The 21407-nt window shown below is 38.0% G+C and overlaps 1 protein-coding gene across 4 annotated transcripts in view; it reads right to left on the reverse strand.

Moving 5' to 3' along the window:
• The window catches only part of ALDH1L1 (aldehyde dehydrogenase 1 family member L1), a 107537-nt gene that overhangs the window by 78494 nt on the left and 7636 nt on the right, over positions 1-21407 (reverse strand). For all 4 annotated transcript variants that reach the window (XM_072720121.1, XM_025991615.2, XM_025991614.2 and 1 more), the window contains 2 exons: positions 2498-2649; positions 5-239 (listed from right to left, as the gene is read on the reverse strand). In XM_072720121.1, the coding sequence (XP_072576222.1) occupies positions 5-239; positions 2498-2624 (362 nt within the window). In that variant the 5' untranslated portion in view covers positions 2625-2649. The remainder of the gene's footprint in view (positions 1-4; positions 240-2497; positions 2650-21407) is intronic.

Below are 21407 nucleotides of genomic sequence, written 5' to 3' on the forward strand. Positions count from 1 at the left end.
TCACCAGTTGATGGCCGAGGCCCCTCGGTGCCGGGGGAGCAGACTTGGGTGGTAGATGATGGAGCCGTGGCTGGGGGCTCTGATGACCTCCATGGGGATGAACTGGCTGCAGAAGGGCAGGACGTTGAGCTCTGCACCCAAAGCCTGGTATGTCGCCACCACCTCAGGCAGAGCCTGTCCTTTCACCCGCCAGCGGGGGAACTTGAACACCGGCACTCCATCCTTCTCGGCTTCCAGGCCTGTGGGACAGCAGGTGAGAAACGGGCCTTCCCTGCAGGCACTCACCCACAGCCACCACGGCCTTCCCAGGAAAGTGGCTCCAGCATCATCCCCACAGCCTGTCCCTCCCGGCCTGCCCCAAGCACAGCGGGACTCTCCCAGGTGGCACAGAGCAGACGGCACACAGGGGACAGCACCCAGGGGACGGTACACTGGGGAGAGGACCCAGGGGAGAGCACCCAGGGGATGGCAGACAGGGGACAGCACCCAGGGACAGCACCCAGGGGACCACTCTGTGTGCACTGGCTACAGCTGACCACCAAGACGTCCGAGCTCACCCCTCACCCAGACTTTGCTCCTCATCCACCCCCTTCCGCTGCCTCATGGTGCTGTCCCCAGGTTATTGTCAAGGGCTGCTGGTAAGGGCTGCCTGAGGAGACCGACAGACTGAGTGTAAGGGGAAAGCGGGGATGCGCTCCTTTCTGTAGGGTTCCTGGCCTGAGCCACTGAAACCACCCCCTCACCCCCTCCCACCCCCAGTTTCCTCCCCCTAGTGGCAGCAGAGTCTTCCCCCTTCCCAGAGTAGCGTTTTCCCAGTATCTGCAGAAGGAGACCCAGGGTTCACCTTTCCCCTGCCAGGTCTGCCCTCCAGGATTGGGGCCCGGCTTGCAGGCACCCCCCACTCCGCCCAGTTCCAGCCCCGATGAGCAGCATGCTCAGTCCCCACAGGTCTGGATCACAGCCCCAAGCTTCCACGTGTTGGGAGTCACAGCTGCTTCTGTTTCCCCAGCCGCCACCCGCAGCCACTACCCCGTGGCTGGGAGTTCCCTCTGCCTTCCATCTTCAGCACCTAACAAGTACATGCCTGTATGGGATTCTGGTAGCACAGCCAGCATGATGGCTGGCCCCTGAGTGGCCCCGACCCGCTCTCTCACCCCCTCTGCCTCTGCCCTGAGTTTGGGGGTGTTGAGGGAGGATGGGATCAAACTGAGCAGATTCCACTGTGCCTGCAAATGCTGTCCACACTGTGATCAAAGGATTATGTCTCTGCAACACATCCAAGGTCAGGGTCAAGGCCCAGCAGCTCCATCTGGGGTCTAGTCCCAGAGACTAGCATCAGTGGTCACTCAGTGGCTGAGGGCAGGGCTCAGGCTGTGGAAAGGTCAGGCTGTGTCACGGGTCACACCTGGACCAAGTCTAGACTGAGGCCTGGTTAGCATCTCAGCAGTGCTGAAACTGGATCCAGGGGTCAGCTGTGCTTCCCAGTCTAGAGAGATCGTTACTCCTGTGACCTATGCCCGGCACCTGGCTAGCCCCACAAGGCTCCTTTCTCACTCTGGCCTTCCATTTCTAAGCCCTGCTCTATTTTCTGCCTCCATCTGGCCTGAGGAGGACCTGCATGTCCCTGGAGGGTCTGTTCACTTGAGCAGAGGGCCCCTGCCCAGGGGCTAGTGATTCTTAAACTCCTAGAGCCTAGAGGAGCTAGTGCTCCTCCTAGAGCCAGAGGTATCACCATCACCTGGGAGCTCATCAGAAATGTAAACTCTCAGACTCCACCCCATCCCTTCATTCTTTTTTCATCTTATTTTATTTAAATTCAATTAACATATATCATTAGTGTAGAGTTCAGTTATCCATAGTTGCTTATAATATCAAGCACTCATCACATCACATGCCCTCCTTAATGCCCATCACCCCTTTACCCCATCTCCCCCCCACCTCCCCTCCAGCAACACTCAGCTGGTTTCCCAGAGCTAAGAGTCTCTTATGGTTTGTCTCCCTCTCTGATTCCATCTGATCTTATTTTTCCCTCCCTTCCTCTATGGAACTCTGTTTTGCTTCTTAAATTCCACATATGAATGGACCTGGAGGGTATTATGCTAAGTGACATAGGTCAAGCACCCCATCGCTCTGAACACAAACTCCCAAGGCAGGGCTCAACACCTTGTGCTACAGGCACTCCCACTGATGGGGATAGCTTGCACGTTCCACATCTGAGAACACTGACCTGTGGTGTCCCCCACCTGGCAGCCCTTTCAGAGCCTGATGCTGGGGTCAGTGAAGCCTGAAATGGTCACATAGCAGGGCCCTGGGGGCAGACTGCATTTCTCTAGGACACAACCCCACCCCATGATCATGTGGGCAAGGGGTCTCTATTTTGCTCCTGGCAGCTGGTTGGCACCTGAGGATTCAAGGTGCCAGGGATGCCCGTGACCACCCCGTGCCCACTGCTACCTGCCTGCCTGGGCCCCTTTCCTGTTCCGGGGCACCCACTCACCCAGGGGATCTGCCTTTCCATCCTTGTCTGGAACAGTGAACACACCCACGACCTCATGGCCCTCTTTCCTCAGGTGGCAGTAAACTTCCTGGCCGAACAGGCTCTGCCCAATCACCGCAATCTTCATGGCAGAAGGGATGGGTCAGAAGGATCTGGGGATGGAATAAGACCATAGCGTTAGGCAGGGCTCACCGGCCCCCAGCTGCATAGCACCTTGCCTACTCTGCCCCCTCAACCACTTGTGTTCACCCCTGGGGTTCCCTGAGCATCACACCTCTGCCCAGAGCCACTAACATGAACGGGCTAGAGAAGGTTCTGCAAGAGAGGATTTTAGATGCCACTGTGGGTGATTCATATGGAGATTATGGAATTAGGGATTCCTCCTTGAAACCCTCCAGATTGGCACAGAACAATGAAAGCCAAGTCCTCTGAGATATATCTGAGCATATTTCTGTAACTAACCAGTTCTGTTACCTCAGTCAACCCACATCAAGCCTCAGTTTCCTCAGATGCTATGTTCCTCAAACAGCTTTCAGCCTGCGTGTCAGGCTTCTTTCCCTGAGCCAGGAAACAGCAAGGGTGTCTGGGCCTGAGGGCCTGCTTATCTCAGCCCCACAGAAAAAAATGCCTGGGTATACAGGCCCTGAGGACTGAAGGCGGGACCCAGGCAGAATGAAATGGTGCAATTGGTCTGGCCTAGTAGAGGGAAGATATGTGAAATAATGAGTAGTTACACCATGCAAATGTCTACAAAGTTTGGTTATTGATTCACCATGCTCACATCTCTAACATATATTGTTCACTTGATTTATTTCTTTAAATTATCGATTTATAAAAATATACATGTCTTTTGGAAAACTTTATTGAAGTATTAACATGTTTCATACTTATGGATAAATGCAAAATTATAGGTATGTAGCTCTGTGAATTCCACAAACAAGCACATCCCTGTAATCGGGACTCAGAGAAAGAAATATTCCAGCAGCTCCCATATATGTATGTTCGTATTCATACAAATAGAATCATATGGCATAAGGTTCTGTGGACTTTTTCTACCAACATTATCCACGTTGTCGCGTGTAGTTGTACTGTGCTCATTCTCATTGCTGCATGGTATTTCACTTCATGAATATAAATAAATACATTTATTCATCCATTCTACTGTCGATGGGCATTTGGGTAGTTTCCAGTTTTGTGATAGGGATGCTATCAAGATTTGAGCACACGGTTCTTACTGCATATAGGTACACATTTTTGTTGGGCATGTATCTAGTTGTGGAATTTTAGGGTCAGAGGCATGAAAACGTTCGGCTTTAACAGATTGTCAGTTTTCCAACGTGGGTGTACCAATTTCCACTCCCATGAACTCAGCACGAGGCCTTGTGACTTTTTCCTTTCAGCTATTTTGCTAACATGAAATGTTAGCCACGTCACTGGGGTTTAATTTGCAATTCCTTGATGACTATTGAAATTGAGAACCTTTTCCTATGTTTCTTGGCCACTTGACCATCTGTTTGTGGGAACTGCCTCTTTAAGCCTTTTGTCTATTTTTTTCATTGGGCGGTCTTTTCCTTACTGATTTGCAGGAGTTCGTTTGTTTTGGTTTATTTTGTTTTGTTTTTTAACGATCTAGACTATGAATCATTTGTCACACATGCTTATGAAACTCCATGGCTTGACTTTTTCACTATCTTATGGTGTTTTTTTAATAAATGCAAGTTCTTAAACTTAACATAGTATACTTATCAAAATTTGCCTTTATGGTTAGTGGTTTTCATAAGCTATTTAAGAAATTGCTAACTATGCTAATTCATGAAGATGCCCTTGTCTTCTAAAATCTTTATTGTTTGACAGAGGAACAAAGTGTACAATGGAGCAAAGACAGGTTTTCAACAAATGGTGCTGAGACAACTGAACATCCACATGCAAAAATGTGAATCTAGTCACAGACTTTATACCCGTTTCAAAAGTTTACTCAGAATACTTTACAGATTTAAATGTAAAATGCAAAATTATAACTCCTAGAAGATAACACAGGACAAAATTTAATGACTGTGGGTATGCAGTGACCTTTTGATACAACATCAAAGTACAATTCATGAAAGAAAAAAATTGATAATCTGGACTTCGTTAAGATTTAAAACTTCCATTCAGCAAAAGACATAGTCAAGAGAATGAGGAGACAAACTGCAGATTGGGAGAAAACATTTGCATCTGATAAAGGACTATTATCCAAAACACGCAAAGAAGTCTGCAGACTCAACAATTAGAAAACAAAGAACCTGAATAAAAAGGAGGCTGAATTTCTGAATGGACAACTCAGCAAATAAGATATGCAGATGACAAATAAGCATATGAAAAGATGCTCCACATCATGGTAACTAAGTAATTCAACTTAAAACAACAGGGGAATATCACTACTACACACCTATTAGAATGACTGAAGTCTAGAGCACTGACAATGTCCAGTGCTGTTAAGAATGTGGAGCAATGAGAACTCTCAAACATTGCTGATAGGAATGCAAAATGACAGTCACTTTGGAAGACATTTTGGCAGCTTCTTACAAAACTAAACATATTGTTACCATATGATCTAACAATCATATTTCTTGGTATTTGCTCAAAGGGGTTGAAAACTTACATGCACACAAAAATTTGCACATGGCTGTTTATAGCACCTTTATTCATAATTACCAAAACTTGGAAGCAACTAAGGCGTCTTCCAGTAGGTGAATGGATTGTTAAACTGTGGTACATTCAGAGACTAGCCCTAAAAAGAAATGAGCTATCAAGCCATTAAAATGGCTTATGCTTAAATGCATATTAAGTGAAAGAAGCCAATCTTGAAAGGCTATATGATGTATAATTCTAACTATATGATGTTCTGGAAAAGGCAAAACTATGGAGACAGTAAAAAGATCAGTGGCCTCAAGCGTTGGAGAAGAGAAATAGACGGATAGATGGAGCACAGGATTTTTAGGCAATGAAAACACTCTGTGATACCAGAATGATGGATACATATTATGCTTTGTCCAAACCCATATAAGGTACAACACCAAGAGTAAACCCTAATGTAAACTATAGACTCTGAGTGATGCATTCACCAAAGTATTGGCGCACATTCATCAGTCGTAACAAATATATCACTGTGGTGGGGGTAGTTGGTAACAAGGGATGTTGTGTGTGGCAGGAGGCACTGGGTATGTAAGAAATCACTGTACCTGCCCCTTAATTTTACTATGCACTTAAAACTGCTCTAAAAAATAAAGTCTTAATTTTGAAAAGAGAGATATTAGAAAAAACTTTATTGTTTTGCTTTTTATATTTCATTGCATGCAATCTTTCTGGAATTGACACTTGTCTATGACATAGAAGTCCAGAAATATTTTTTCCAGTACTATATATGGGTAAATCTGTCTCTGGACCTGTGTTCTGTTTCACTGTTAGTTTGTCTTTGTGTTTATTATAGTTTTAAAAAATTGTTATAATGGTAAAAGATATGTAATATAGAACTTGCCATTTTAATCATTTCTAAGTGTGCAGTTCAAAAACATTTTTTTACATTCACAGTATTGTGTAAGCATCTCAACTATTTCATCACCCCAAACTCTATGTTCATTAAGCAATAACTTCCCATTCCCAACCACTACAAGTAGCCAAGTAGCCCCTGTTAACTTCTAATCTATTTTCTGTCTCTATAAATTTGCCTATTCTTGGTATCACATATAAGTGGAATCATACAATATTTGTCCTTTTGTGGAACTGGAGGGTATTATGCTGAGTGAAATAAGTCAATCGGAGAAGGACAAACATTATATGGTCTCATTCATTCGGGGAATGTAAAAAATAGTAAAAGGAAATAAAGGGGAAAGGAGAAAAAATGAGTGAGAAATATCAGAAAGGGAGACAGAACATGAGAGACTCCTAACTCCGGGAAACGAACAAGGGGTGGTGGAAAGGGAGGTGGGCAGGGGGTGGGGGTGACTGGGTGACAGGCACTGAGGGGGGCACTTGATGGGATGAGCACTGGGTGTTATTCTATATGTTGGCAAATTGAACACCAATAAAAAATAAAAAATATTTGTCCTTTTGTATCTGGCTTATTCCACTCAGTGCAATGTCCTCAAGGTTTAAACATGTTGTAGCATGTATCCAAACTTTACTTCTTTTTATGAAGGAATTTTATCTGTGTGTGTGTGTCTGTCTGTCTGTATATATCCATTCATCTGTTGATGCACACTGGGCTGCTTCTACCTTTTGGCTATTGTGAATAATGCTGGAATGAACACTGGTATACAAATCTCTGTTTGAACTCAGGAAACAACAGATGTTGGCAAGGATGTGGAGAAAGGGGAACCCTCTTACTTACACTGTTGGTAGGAATGCAAACTGGGGCAGCCTCTCTGGAAAACTGTACAGACGTTCCTCAAAAAGTTCCTCAAAAAAATAGAACTACTCTACAGCCCAGCAATTGCACTTCTGGGTATTTATCTGAAAGATGCAAACATAGTGATCCAAAAGGGTACATGCACTCCAGTGTTTATAGCAGCAATGTCCACAATTGACAAAATATGGAGAGTCTGGATGTCCATCAACAGATGAATGGATAAAGAAGACATGGGATATATATAGTGGAATATTACTCAGCCATCAAAAACAATGAAATCTTGCCATCTGCAAGGATGTGGACAGAACTAGAGGGTATTGTGCTAAGTGAAATAGGTTAGTCAAAAAAAGACAAATACCACTGATTTCACTCATATGTGGAATTTAAGAAACAAAACAGATGAACATAGGGAAAATGAAGGAAAAATAAGATGAAAACAGAAGGAGGCAAACCATAAGACTCTTAACTATAGGGAACAAACTGAGGGTTGCTGAAGGGGAGGTGGGTGAAGGGATAGGGTAAATGGGTGATGGGCATTAAGGAGGGCACTTGAAGTAATGAGCACTGGGTGTTGTGAGCAACTGATGAATCAATGAATTCTACCTCTGAATCTAATACTACAGTATCTATTAATTAAATTGAATTTAAATAAAAATTTAAAAACGATAAAAAAATTTTTTTTTTAATTTTTTTTTTTTTAAATTTTTATTTATTTATGATAGTCACAGAGAGAGAGAGAGAGGCAGAGACACAGGCAGAGGGAGAAGCAGGCTCCATGCACCGGGAGCCCGACGTGGGATTCGATCCCGGGTCTCCAGGATCGCGCCCTGGGCCAAAGGCAGGCGCCAAACCACTGCGCCACCCAGGGATCCCGATAAAAATTTTTTTAAAAGGGGATCCCTGGGTGGTTCAGCAGTTTAGCACCTGCCTTCAGCCCAGAGTGTGATCCTGGAGTCCCACATCGGGCTCCCTGCATGGAGCCTGCTTTTCCCTCCGCCTGTGTCTCTCTGCCTCTCTCTCTGTGACTCTCATGAATAGATAAATAAAATCTTTACAAAAAACAAAAAACAAAACTATAATGAAATATCCCTTCAGGGATGCCTGGGTGGCTCAGTGGTTGAGCGTCTGCCTTTGGCTCAGGCCATGATCTTGGGGTCCTGCGATTGAGTCCCACATCAGGCTCCCACAGGGAGCCTGCTTCTCCCTCTGCCTGTGTCTCTGCCTCTCTCTCGGTGTCTCTCATGAATGAATAAATTAAAAATCTTTAAAAAAGAAAAAAATAAATAACACTTCATACCTACTATTGGTGTGAATAATATCATCTACAATTTTTTAATAAAGGAAAACAAGTGATGGCAAAGATATGAAATACAGAACTATTATATTACTGGTAAGAATGTAAAATGGTGCAGTAATTGTGGAAAACAGTTTGGAGATCTTCAAAAATCTAAACATAAAATTACCATATTCCTCAGCAATTCCACTCCTAGGTACATTATATAATTGGGTTGTCTTTTTGTCATTGAGTTGTAGGAATTATATCCCTTTATAAATTTTGAATATTAATACCTTATCACATACATAATTTGCAAATATTTTCTCCCATTCTGAAAGTGGTCTTTTCATTTTCTGGATAATGTCCTTTGCTGCACAAAAGTTTTTAATTTTGGTGAAGTCAAATTTACCTATTTCTCTTTTGTCACTTTTGGTATATATCTAGAATTCCAATGTCAAATACAACATCATGAAAATTTACCCCTATCCTTTCTTCTAGGGGTTTTGTGATTTTAGCTCTTACATTTAAGTGACCAATTTTAAGTTACTTTTTCTACATGCTGTGTTCTATGAACGGGGTCCCACTTCATTCTTTTACATGTGGAAATACAATTATCCTAGCAACATTTATTGAAGACACTAATCTTTCCCCATTTAGTGACTTTGTTAAGAATCAATTGGCCAGATAAGTATGGATTTATTTCTGGATTCCCAATTCTACCCATTGATCAGGATCATGTCCTTTTGATTACCATAGCTTCGTAATAAGTTTTGAAATTAGAAAGTGAGTTCTCCAAATGTATTCTTTTTCAAGATTGTTTTGACTAGTTAGGGCCTCTTGCAATTACATAGGAGTTTTAGGATTGGCTTTCCTATTTCTGCATAAAAGGCTCTTGAAATTTTGATAAGGATTGTGTTGTATCACTAGATCACTTTGAGTAGTATTGTCAATGTATCAAAGCTTCCTACCCATGAACAGAGCATGTCTTTATTCATTTAAGTCTTGTCTCTCTAATTCCTAGATATTTCCTACATTTTTATAAGTTTTTATTTAAATTCTAGTTAGTTAGCATACAGTGTAATATTACTTTCAGGTGTAGAATTTAGTGATTCATTGCTTATATATATACTACACCCAGTACTCATTACAACAAATGCTTTCCTTAATCCCCATCACCTTTTTAACCCATCCCCCCCACCAACCTCCTCTCCAGCAATCCTCACTATGTTCTCTATAGTTAAGACTCTGTTTCATGGTTTTCCTCTCCTTCCCTCTGCCATAGTCATTTGTTTTGTTTCTTAAATTCCACATATGAGTGAAATTATATGGTATTTGTCTTTCTCTGAATGACTTATATTGCTTAGGATAACATTTGCTAGCTCCATCCACACCATTGCAAATGGCAAGATTTCATTCTCTTTTATGGCTGAATAATATTCCATTGTATATATATGCCACATCTTCTTTATCCATTCATCAATCAATGGATTCTTGGGCTGCTTCCATAATTTTGGCTATTGTAGATAAATGCTACTATAAACACCAGGATGCATGTATCCCTTTAAATTAATGAAAGAAAGAAAAAGAACCATATAATCATTTCAATACAGGCAGAAAAAGCATGTGACAAAGTTCAACATCCATTCTTGATAAAAACTCTGAACAATCAGGGATAGAGGGAATATACCTCAACATCATCAAGGCCACATAGGAAAGGCCCATAGCTAGTATCATCCCCAACAGGGAATAACTGAGAGCTTTTCCTCTATAGTCAGGAACAAGACAAGGATACCCACTCTAATCACTAATGCCCATGGGTGGGCATTTAACATTGTACTGGAAGTTCTAGCCTCAGCAATCAAACAATAAAAAGAGACAAAAGGCTCCAAATTGGCAAGGAAGAAGTCAAACTTTCACTACTTACAGACAACATGATATTCTATGTAGAAAACCCAAAAGACTCCACCAAAAAATTGCTAGAACTAATACACTAATTCAATAAAGTTGCAGGATGTAAAATCAATGTACAGGGATCTGTTGCATTTCTTACACCAATAATGAAGCAGCAAAAAGAGAAATTCAGGAATCCCATTGACAATTGCACCAAAAATAATAAGATAACTCTAACCAAATGAGTAAAATATTTGTACTCCAAAAATTATAGAATACTTTCATACTATAGAATTCTTTCATAAGAAAGAATTTGAAGATGACACAAATAAATGGAAAAATATTCCATGCTCATGGATTAGAAGAAAAAGTATTATTAAAATATCCATGCTACCCAAAGCAATCTATCCTATCAAAATATCACCATTTTTCACAGAGCTGGAACAAACAATCTTAAAATTTGTATGGACCACAAAAGACCCGGAATAGCCAAAGCAGCCTTGAAGAAGAGAGGAAACCTGGAGGCATCACACTTCTGAGCTTTGACTTATATTACAAAGCTGTAGTGATCAAGACAGTATGGTAGAGACACAAAACTAGACACCTAAATCCATGGAACAGATTAGGAAACGCAGAAATGATCCCATAAGTATATGATCAGTTAGTCTTCAACAAAGGAGGAGAGAATATCCAATGGGAAAAGAATGCCTCTTCAACACTCAAAAAGTCCTCTTTGTTATTTCTTGTAGGGCTGGTTTAGTGGTCACGAACTCCTTTAGTTTTTATTTGTCTAGGAAACTCTTTGTCCTTCTTTCTGAATGATAGCCTTGCTGGTTAAGAGTATCCTTGGCTGCAGATTTTTCCCAATCAGCACATTGACTATTGGCTTCTGAGTTTCTGCTGAGAAATCTGCAGCTAGCCTATGGGTCTTTCCTTACAAGTTAAGGACTTCTTTTTGTCTTACTGCTGTTATTTTTTTCTGTATCACTGTACTTTGCAAATTTAATTACAATATGTTTTGGTGTTGGCCTGCTTTTGTTGATTTTGATGGGGGTTCTCTGTGCCTTCTGGATCTGGATGTCTGTTTCCTTCCCCAGATTAGGGAAGTTTTCAGCTATAATTTTCTCAAGTAAATTAGTTCCCTTTTCTCTATCTTCTTCTGGAGCTCCTATAGTACAAATGTTATTACATTTCATGGAGTCACTGACTTCCCCAAATCTGTTCTCAGATCAATTTCTGGGGCATTTAGGATGATTTGATAGTTACCTAGTTGTGTTAGTAGAATGAAACAAGCCTAGGGTCCTTCTACTCTCCTGCCATTTTCAGTAGATTGATATTTCTACTTTTAGATACTACTGGAAAAAGAACTGCTTTCTAAATTTCCCTTTTGGAGTGTTCATTGCTGATATATAGAAATACAACTGAGTTTTTTTCATGTTGATCTCATACCCAGAAACTCTGATGATTCACTTATTAGCTCCAGTAAAATTTTTAGTAGATTATTTGGGATTATCTATATATAGGGTCATGTCATCTATGAATAGAAATAGTTTTACATGGCCTTTCCAATTTAGATGCCATTTATTTCTTTTCCTGGGTCTGGCTAGGACTTCCAGTACAATGTTGAATAGCATTAATAAAAGTGGACATCATTGTCTTATTCCTGACCTTAGAAGGAACGTTCAGCCTCTCAACATTGAGTATGGGGTTAGCTATGTTCTTCATAAATTTTCATAAAATTTCATAAATTTTCTTTATTGTATTGAAAAAGTTCTTACATTTTTCTTAGTATTTTTTTCTTATAGTTTTCACATTTTTTTAAAAAATCAAGGATGGGTATTGGATTTTGTCACATGCTTTTCTGCATCAATTGAGTTATTCATGTGGGTTTTTTCCTTTATTCTATTAATGCAATATGTTACACTGATTGATTTTTTTATCTTGAACCACTCTTGAATTTCCGAGAAAAATCTCACTCAGTTATAGTGTTATGTTATGTTATTAGGTTCGGTATGCTAGCAGTTTGTTGAGAACTTTTACAACTATACTCATAGGGGATATTTGTCTATAACTTTTTTCTCATGATGTCTTTATCTGTCTTTGGTATCAGATAAATGACAGAATCATAGAATGACTTCCCTCCATTTCTATTTTTTGGAAGTGTGAAGATAATTGTTAATTTTTAAAATATTTGGTAGAATTCAACAGTGAAGCCATCTGGTCCAGAACTTCTCTTGGGAGATTTTTGATTACTGATTCAATCTCTTTACTTGTTATAGTTATGTTTGGATTTTCTACATCTTGAGTCAGCTTATGTAATTTATATGTTCATAGGAATCTGTTCATTTAATCTAGGATACAATTTTTTATAGTATACTCTTATAATCCTTATTTCTATAAGACTGGTACTAATATCCCCATTTTAATTTCTCATTTTAGTGATTTGCATCTTCTATTTCTCTTTGCCAGTCTAGCTAAAGGTTTGTCAATATCATTGTTTTCAGAGAACCAATATGTTGTTTCATTTTCTCTACTGCTTTTCTATTCTTTATTTTATGTACACCCACTCCAATATTTATTATTTTCTTACTTTTGATAGTTTTTAGCTCAGTTTGCTCTTTTTTGTCTAGTTTCTCAGGGTGCAAATTTAGTTTATTGATTTGTGGTAATTCTATTTTTAATGTAGGTAGTTATGGCTATAAATTTCCCTCTGAGCACTACCTTTGCTGCATCCCATGAATTTTGGTATGTTGTCTTTTCATTTTCATTCATCTCTAAGTTGCCAATTTCCCTTGTAATTCCGTCTTTGAGTCATTGTTTAAGATGTGTTGTTTAATTTCCACATATTTGTGAATTTTCCAGTTTTCCTGTATTATTGATTTCTAGTTAGATTCCACTGTGGTCAGAGAAATTATGTGGTATGATTTCAGTTTTTAAAGATCTATTAAAACTAGGTCCTGAAGCCTACTTACCATTGGTCTGTCCTGGAGAATGTCCCATGAGCACTCGAGAAGGTATATTCTGCTATCGTTTGATAGAATGGTCAATGTTTGTTATGCCTAGTGGAGAGTGAGGAATTGAGGAGCACATGCAAAGCTCACAGTCTGGGGGATATAAGATTATTAAAAGACTGAGACCTAACCATAGTACTTTAGTAGACTTTCTTTCCCCATATACCTTAGCACCACATCAATGGGGCTCCTTTAAAACAATAGAGGATTACATAAAAAAACTACAAGGAGTTAGATTATTTATGTAGTCTATTATGTAGACTATTTATGACTATTTATGTAGTCTCTGGGAAAACCCTAAGACAACAGAAGAATGAAAACTGGGAATCCAAGTGAACTCTGACTCCTTTATCCTAACCCCTAGTCATATGAATATAAAACTACACACTAAAAACATACCTACCTCAGTTTCTTTTACCCAGCACATCATGTCTAACTTTCAACAAAAATAATACAAGCCATACTCAAAGGCAAAAAACACATTTTGAAGAGACAAATAAAGTATCCCAACCAGACCCAGATATGGCAAAAACATTGGAACTATCAGACAAGGAATTTAAAACAGTTGTGATCAAATTGTTAAGGGCTAATGAAAACAGTGGACAACATACAAAAACAAATGGATTATGTAAAAGGAGAGATGGAAACGCTAAGAAAAAAATCAAAAGGAAATTCTAGAAACAAAAAACTCTGTAACAAATATGAACAATACCTTCAATAGGTTCAATAGATTAGACATGGCTGATCAATCAATGAGCTGGAAGATAGGTCAACAGAAATTTTCCAAACAAAAATCCAAAGAGAAAAAAATGAAAAAGAACAGAATATGAAAGAACTGTAGGACTATTACAACAACTTAACAAACTTGTATTGGAAATACTAGAAGGAGAAGAAAGAGGGATCCCTGAGTGGCGCAGCGGTTTGGCGCCTGCCTTTGGCCCAGGGCGCGATCCTGGAGACCCGGGATCGAATCCCACGTCGGGCTCCCAGTGCATGGAGCCTGCTTCTCCCTCTGCCTATGTCTCTGCCTCTCTCTCTCTCTCTCTGTGACTATCATAAATAAATTAAAAAAAAAAATTAGAAGGAGAAGAAAGAGAGAAATGAATAGAACAAATATATTAAGTAATGATAACTGAAAATTCCTTAAAATTAAAGACAAATATCAAAACACACATCTGGGAAACAAAGAGAAAACCAAGCAGGATAAATAATAACCCTGCAAAAAGTCTACACTTAGCATATCAATTTCAAGCTGCAGAAAATAAAAGAGAAAAATCTTGAAAGTCAGAGGGAATAGAAACCTTACCTATAGAAAGACAAGGATAAGAATTACAACAAACTTCTGCTTAGAAACCATGCAAGCAAAATGAGTGAAATGAAGTATTTATTAAAAGAAAAATCCCATCAACCTAAAACTAAAGTAAGAACAAATATATAAAAGTATAAATCTTGTACAGGTGAATATACAGTAAAGGTAGTGGATTAATCACTTCTAAAGACAGCATAAAGGTTAAAAGACAAAATCAGTAAAAATAACTATAACTACACAGTTAGTTAAAGGATACATGACAAAAAAATGTAAAATGTGAAGAGTGCCTTGATGGCTCAGTTGGTTGAGTATCTGAATCTTGATTTCAGCTCAGGCCATGATCTCAGGGTTATAAGACAGAGCTTGGTGTCAGGCTCCATGCTCTGCATGGAGTCTGCTTAGGATCTCTCTATCCCTCTCCCTCTACTCCTCCCTGTCTTGTGCTCATTCTTTCTCTCTTTCTCAATCTCTCTCTCTCTCTAAAAAACAATGTAAAATGTGATATCAAAAACATAAAATGAGTTGGAGGAGTAAAAATGTAGAGCATTAATATGTATTCAAACCTAGTTATCAACTTTTTAAAAAAGATTTTATTTATTTATTCATGACAGACACACAGAAAGAGAGGCAGAGACACAGGCAGAGGGAGAAGCAGGCTTCATGCAGGGAGCCCGACGTGGGACTTGATCCTGGGTCTCCAGGATCACACTCTGGGCTGAAGGCGGCGTTAAACCGCTGGACTACCGGGGCTGCCCCTAAGTTATCAACTTTTTAAAAGATTGTTATGAATATCAACTGTTATATGTAAATCTTATGATAATCACAAAGCAAAAACCTATAATAGATATACAAAAGATAAAGAGAAAGGAATCTAAGTATACCACTAGAGATAGTCATCAAACCACAAAGGAAAAGAACAAAAAAGGAAGAAAGAAACAGAGATGAATTATAAAACAACCAGAAAATAATCAACAAAATGGCAATGAGTACATTCTTATCAATAATTATTTGTAGTTATTGGTAACTGTAAATGAATTGAATTCTTTAATCAAAAGACATACAGTGGCTGAACAAAAAAAAAATTTTTTTTAAGACTTAAAGGCTTTTTAAAGACTTTTAAAGGCTTAGCTGTTGACTATCTGCCTTAGGCTCAGGGCATGATCCTGCAGTCCCAGGATTCAGTCCCACATGGGGTCCCTGCATGGAGCCTGCTTTTCCCTCTGTCTATGTTTCTCTCTCTCTCTCTCTCTCTTTCTCTGTCTTTCATGAATAAATAAAATCTTTTTAAAAAATATATAAATAATATATAATAATATATATAAGTAAATAAGAATAAAAAATAAAAAATAAAAAAGACAGGTATATGATGCCTACAAAAGACTCACTTCACGTCTAAGGACACATACAGTAAGTAAAGGGATAGAAAATATATTTAATGCAAATGGAAACCAAAAGAAAACTGAGGAGCTATACTTACATCAGACCAAATAGATTTTAAAACAAAGATTGTAGCAAGAGACAAAGAAGAACATTACATAATGATAAAGGGGTCAATCCAACAAGAAGATATAATATATTGGAAATATTTATGCCCTCAACATAGGAGTACCTAAAATATATAGAGCAAATATTAACATACTAAAAGGGAGAAATAGAGAGTAAAAAGATAATAGTAGAGGACTTTAATACCCCATTTTCATCAATGGACAGATCATCCAGACAGAAAATCAATAAGGAAACATTAGTATTAAACAACGCACTAGACCAGGTAGACTTAACAGACGTATACAGAACATTCCATCCAAGGAACAGAATACACATTCTTCTCAAGTGCACATAGAACATTCTCCAGGATAGATCACATGTTAGGCCACAAAACAAGTCTTAATAATGGTAAGGCTGAAATCATATTCATTATTTCTGGCCACAATGGTACAAAACCAGAAGTCAATTGCAAAAAGAAAACTGGAAAATTCACAAATATGTGGAAATTGAACCACATACTACTGAATAACCAATGACTCAAAGAAGAAATCAAAACAGAAATGTTAAAAATCCTTGAGATAAATTAAAATGGAAACAAAACATACAACAAATGTATGGGATACAGCAAAAGCAATTCTAAAAAGGAAATTCGGTGATAAAGACCTACATGGAAAAAAAAAGAAGAAATCTGAAGTAAACGTTGTAACACTCAGCCATTAGAAATGACAAATACCTAGCATTTGCTTCAACGTGGATGGAACTGGAGGGTATTATGCTGAGTGAAGTAAGTCAGAAGGAGAAGGACAAACATTATATGTTCTCATTCATTTGGGGAATATAAAAAATAGTGAAAGGGAATAGAAGGGAAGGGAGAAGAAATCGGTAGGAAATATCAGAAAGGGAGACAGAACATGAAGACTCCTAACTCTGGGAAATGAACTAGGGGTGGTGGAAGGGGAGGAGGGCGGGGTGTGGGGGTGAATGGGTGACGGGTACTGAGGGGGGCACTTGACGGGATGAGCACTGGGTGTTATTCTGTATGTTGGCAAATTGAACACCAATAAAAAATAAATTTATTATTAAAAAAATAAATAAATAAACATTGTAACATTACACCTCAAGGAACTAGAAAAAAGAGCAAACAACTAGAAAAAGAGCAAACCAAAATTAGTAGAAAGAAGGAAAGGAAATAACAAATCAGAGCAGAAGTAAATTAAATAGAAATTTAAAAGACAATAGAAAAGATCAATGAACCTAAGAATTGGTTCTTTGAAAAGATAAATAAAAATTGACAAACCTTTAGCTAGGCTCACCAAGAAAACAGGAAAGAAGGCTCAAGTAGACAAAATCAGAAATGAAAAGATACATGACAACTGATATTACAAAATTACAAAATATTATAAAAGACTACTGTGAACAATTATAAATCAATGAATTTGACAACCTAGAAGAAATGGTAAATTCCTAGGATCATACAACCTACCAATACTGGATCATGAAGAAATAGAATATCTGAACACACCAATTACTAGTAAGAAGACTAAATCAGTAATAAAAGCCTCCCAACAACTAAAGTCCAGAAACAGAGGACTTCACTGGTGAGTTCTACCCAACATTCAAAGAAAAATTAAGACCAATCTGTCTCAAAATCTTCCAAAAATAGAAGAGGTGAGAATAGTCCCAAATGCATTTTGCAAGCTAGCATTACCCTAGTACCAAATCAGACAAGAACAATACAAGAAAATAAAACAATAAGCAAATAACCTGGATGAACATAGATGCAGAAATCCTCAACAAACTGAATTCTACAATATATTAAAAGGGTCATATACCATGATCAAGTGGGATTTATTCCAGGGATATAAAAAATGGTTCAAAATCTTCAAGTCAATCAACACGTTACACTATGTTAACAAAATGAAGGATAAGTATACAATCATCTCAACAGACACAGAAAAATAATTTGAAAAAAATCAACATCCATTTATGATAAAAAAAATCCTCAATAAAATGGGTAAGGGAGCATACTTCAACATAATGAAGGTCATATATGACAAGCCCAAGCTAACACCATACTCAATAATGAAAAACTGAAAAGATTTTCCTCTAAAATCAGGAGCAAGACAGGATGTCCACTTTTGTGACTTTTATTCAACATAGTATTGGAAGTCCTAGCCATAGCAGTTAGGCAAGAAAAAGAAATAAAGGCCATCCAGATTGAAAAGAAAGGAGTAAAACTGTCACTATTTGCAGATGACATATTATATATATATATGTATATGTATAATATATGTATGGATATGTATTATAAAGACTTCACCAAAAGCAAAAATTAGAACTAATAAATTCAGTAAAGCTCCAGGGTACAAAATTAATTTAAAAATCTGTTGTGTTTCTAATAATAACCTTCCAGAACAAGAAGCTAAGAAAATAATCCTATTTATGATTATGTCAAAAAGAATAAAGTATATAGGAATAAATTTCACCACAGAGGTGAAAGACCTGTATACTAAAACCTGTAAGACATTAATAAAAGAAATTGAGGAAGACACAAATAAATGGAAAGCTGTTCCATGCTCATGAATTGGAAGAATTAATATTGTTAAAATGTTCATACTATCCCCAAAATTTATCAGATTCAATGAAATCCCTAGCAAAATTCCAACGGCACTTTTTCACAGAAATAAAACAAACAATCCTATAATTTATATGGAACCATAAGAAACCACAAAGAGTTAAAACAATCTTGAAAAAGAGAATAAAGCTAGAGGCATCACATTCCCTGATACGAAACTATATTACACGGCTATCATAGTCAAAGCAGTTTGGTATTGGCACAAAGTAGACACTTGGCTCAAAAGAACAGGACAGCTCAGAAATAAACCCACATATATAAGATCAATTAATTTACAACAAAAGAGCCAAGAACATACAGTGGAAAAAGGACAGTTTCTTCGATAAACAATGTCAGTAAACTGGACAGCCACAGGCAAAAGAATGAATTTCCAGATTCAACATTCAAAAATCAATTAATGTAATAGACGACACCAATAGGACAAAAAAGGAAAATCATATAAACACATAAATAGATGCAAAAAAAGTATTTGACAAAATCCAACACCCATTCATAATAAAAATTCTCAGCAAACTAGGAATGGAGAGGAAGTTAACCTGATAAAGAATATCTACAAATAAACAAATCCTATAACTAATATCACACTTAATGGTAAGAAACTAAAAACTTTCTTTCCAGCTAAGATCAGGAACAAATCAAGGGTGTTCCCTTTCATTACTTCTATTCAACAGCCTATTGGAAATTCTAGCAAGGCAGTAAGACAAGAAAAGGAAAGAAATACAGATTAGAAAGGAAGAAATAAAACCATCTTGTGTTCATAGATAACATGATTGTCCATGTAGAAAGTCTCAATCAGCAAAAAACTGTGGAAACTAATAAGTAATTATAGGAAGGTTATAGGAGAGAAGATTAATATGCAAAAATCAATTGCTTCTAATATGCCAGTAATAAACAATTGGAATTTGAAATTAAAAACACAGTACCATTTACATTATCACCCCAAAATAAAATTATTTGTGTGTACATATAACAAAATATGTAAAAGACCTAGGTGAGGAAAACCCCAAGACTAATGAAGAAAATCAAATAAAACTTCAATAAGTAGAGATATCCCATATACATGGTTAGGAAAACTCAATATATTTTTTTAAGATTTTATTTATTCATTCATGAAAGACACAGGGAGAGAGGCAGAGACGCAGGCAGAGGGAGAAGCAGGCTTCCTTCAGGGAGCCCAATGTGGGACTCAATCCCAGGACCCCAGGATCACACCCTGAGCCAAAGGCAGATGCTCAACCACTGAGCCACCCAGGTGTCCCAGGAAAACTCAATATTGTCAAGATATCAGTTCTTTCCAATTTGACCTTTGGATTCAACATAACCCCAATGAAAATCCCAGCAAGTTATTTTGTGGATATCAACAAACCGATTCTAAAGATTATACTAAAGGCAAAAGACTTGAAATATCCAACACAATTTTGAAGGAGAGGACCAAAGTCCAAATACTGGACTAATATTACCCAACTTCAGGACGTACTATGACACTACAGTATTCAAGACAGCATGATGTTGGCAAAAGAGCAGACAAATTGAAGACAGACTCACACAAAAACAGTCACCTGATCTTTGACAAAGTAGTAAAGGCAATGCAATAAAGACAGACTTTTCAACAAATGATTCTTGAATAATTGGATATCCACACTGAAAAAAAAACAAAACAAAAAACTTCAAAAAAATCAATCACAGACCTATGTAAAATCTACATTTAGATAAAACTATAAAACTCCTAGAACACAGGAGAAAATCCAGATAACCTTGGGTCTGACTTTTTATATACAACAAAACCATGGAAGAAAAAAAAGTGATAAACTTAATTTTATTAGAATTAAAAACTTCTGCTCTGCAAAAGACAAGTCACAGACAGGGAGGAGATCTGCAAAACACACATCTGATAAAGGACCAATATCCAAACATACAAAGGATTCTTACAACTCAACAGTAAGAAAACAACTCAATTTAAAAATGGGGGAAAGACCTGAACAGACACCTTAGCAAAGAAGATATACCAATGGGAAATGAATATATGAAAAGATGCTCAACATCTCAAGTCACTAGGGATTGCAGATTAAAACAACAGTGAGATACCACTGCAAATCTATTAGAATGACTAAAGTCCAAAACACTAACAACACAAAATGTTGGTGAAGAGGTGAAGCAATCGGGACTCTCATTCATTGCTGGTGGGAATGCAAAATGGTACAGTCACTTTGGAAAATAGGTTAGTAGTTTCTTATAAAACTAACCACACTCTTACCATACGATTCAGTAATCACACTCCATGGTATTTACCTAAGTGAGCTGACAGTTTGGGTCCACACAAAAACCAGCACACAGAAGTTTATAGCAGCTTTATTCATAATTACCTAAACTTGGAAGCCACCAAGATATCTTTCAGTAGGTGACTAGGTAAATAAACGGTCAATCTGGACAACAGGATTTTATTCCATGCTAAGAAGAAATGAGCTATCGAGCCATGAAAAGATACAGAGGAATTTTAATGCATATTGCTAAGCTATAGTATTTTATTCTAACTATAATGACAATCTCAAAACTAGAAAGACAGAGAACAAAATCAGTATTTGAGAGGGGCTTGGAGAAGGAAAGAGGGACGAATGGGTGTAACAGATTTGTTTTCAGTTATCCACTGTAATGGCAGATGCGGGTCACTTGTCAAAACCCACTGAATATGTAACACAAACAGTAACCTAAAGTATGGACTTTAATTAAGAATATTGTATCAATATCCACTCATCAGGAGTAACAAATGTGCCACACTAGTGCTAATGCAAGGAGTTTTTAATGCATTCAGGACAGTAGAGGGGAGTGGAGGCTGAGGGAGTAAATGGGAACTCTTGGTATTCTGCCCAATTGTTCTGTAAACTCAAGTTCTAAAAACTAAGTTAAACAAACAACAAAT

The sequence above is a fragment of the Vulpes vulpes genome, chromosome 9 (assembly GCF_048418805.1).
Source record: "Vulpes vulpes isolate BD-2025 chromosome 9, VulVul3, whole genome shotgun sequence".
NCBI lineage: Eukaryota > Metazoa > Chordata > Mammalia > Carnivora > Canidae > Vulpes > Vulpes vulpes.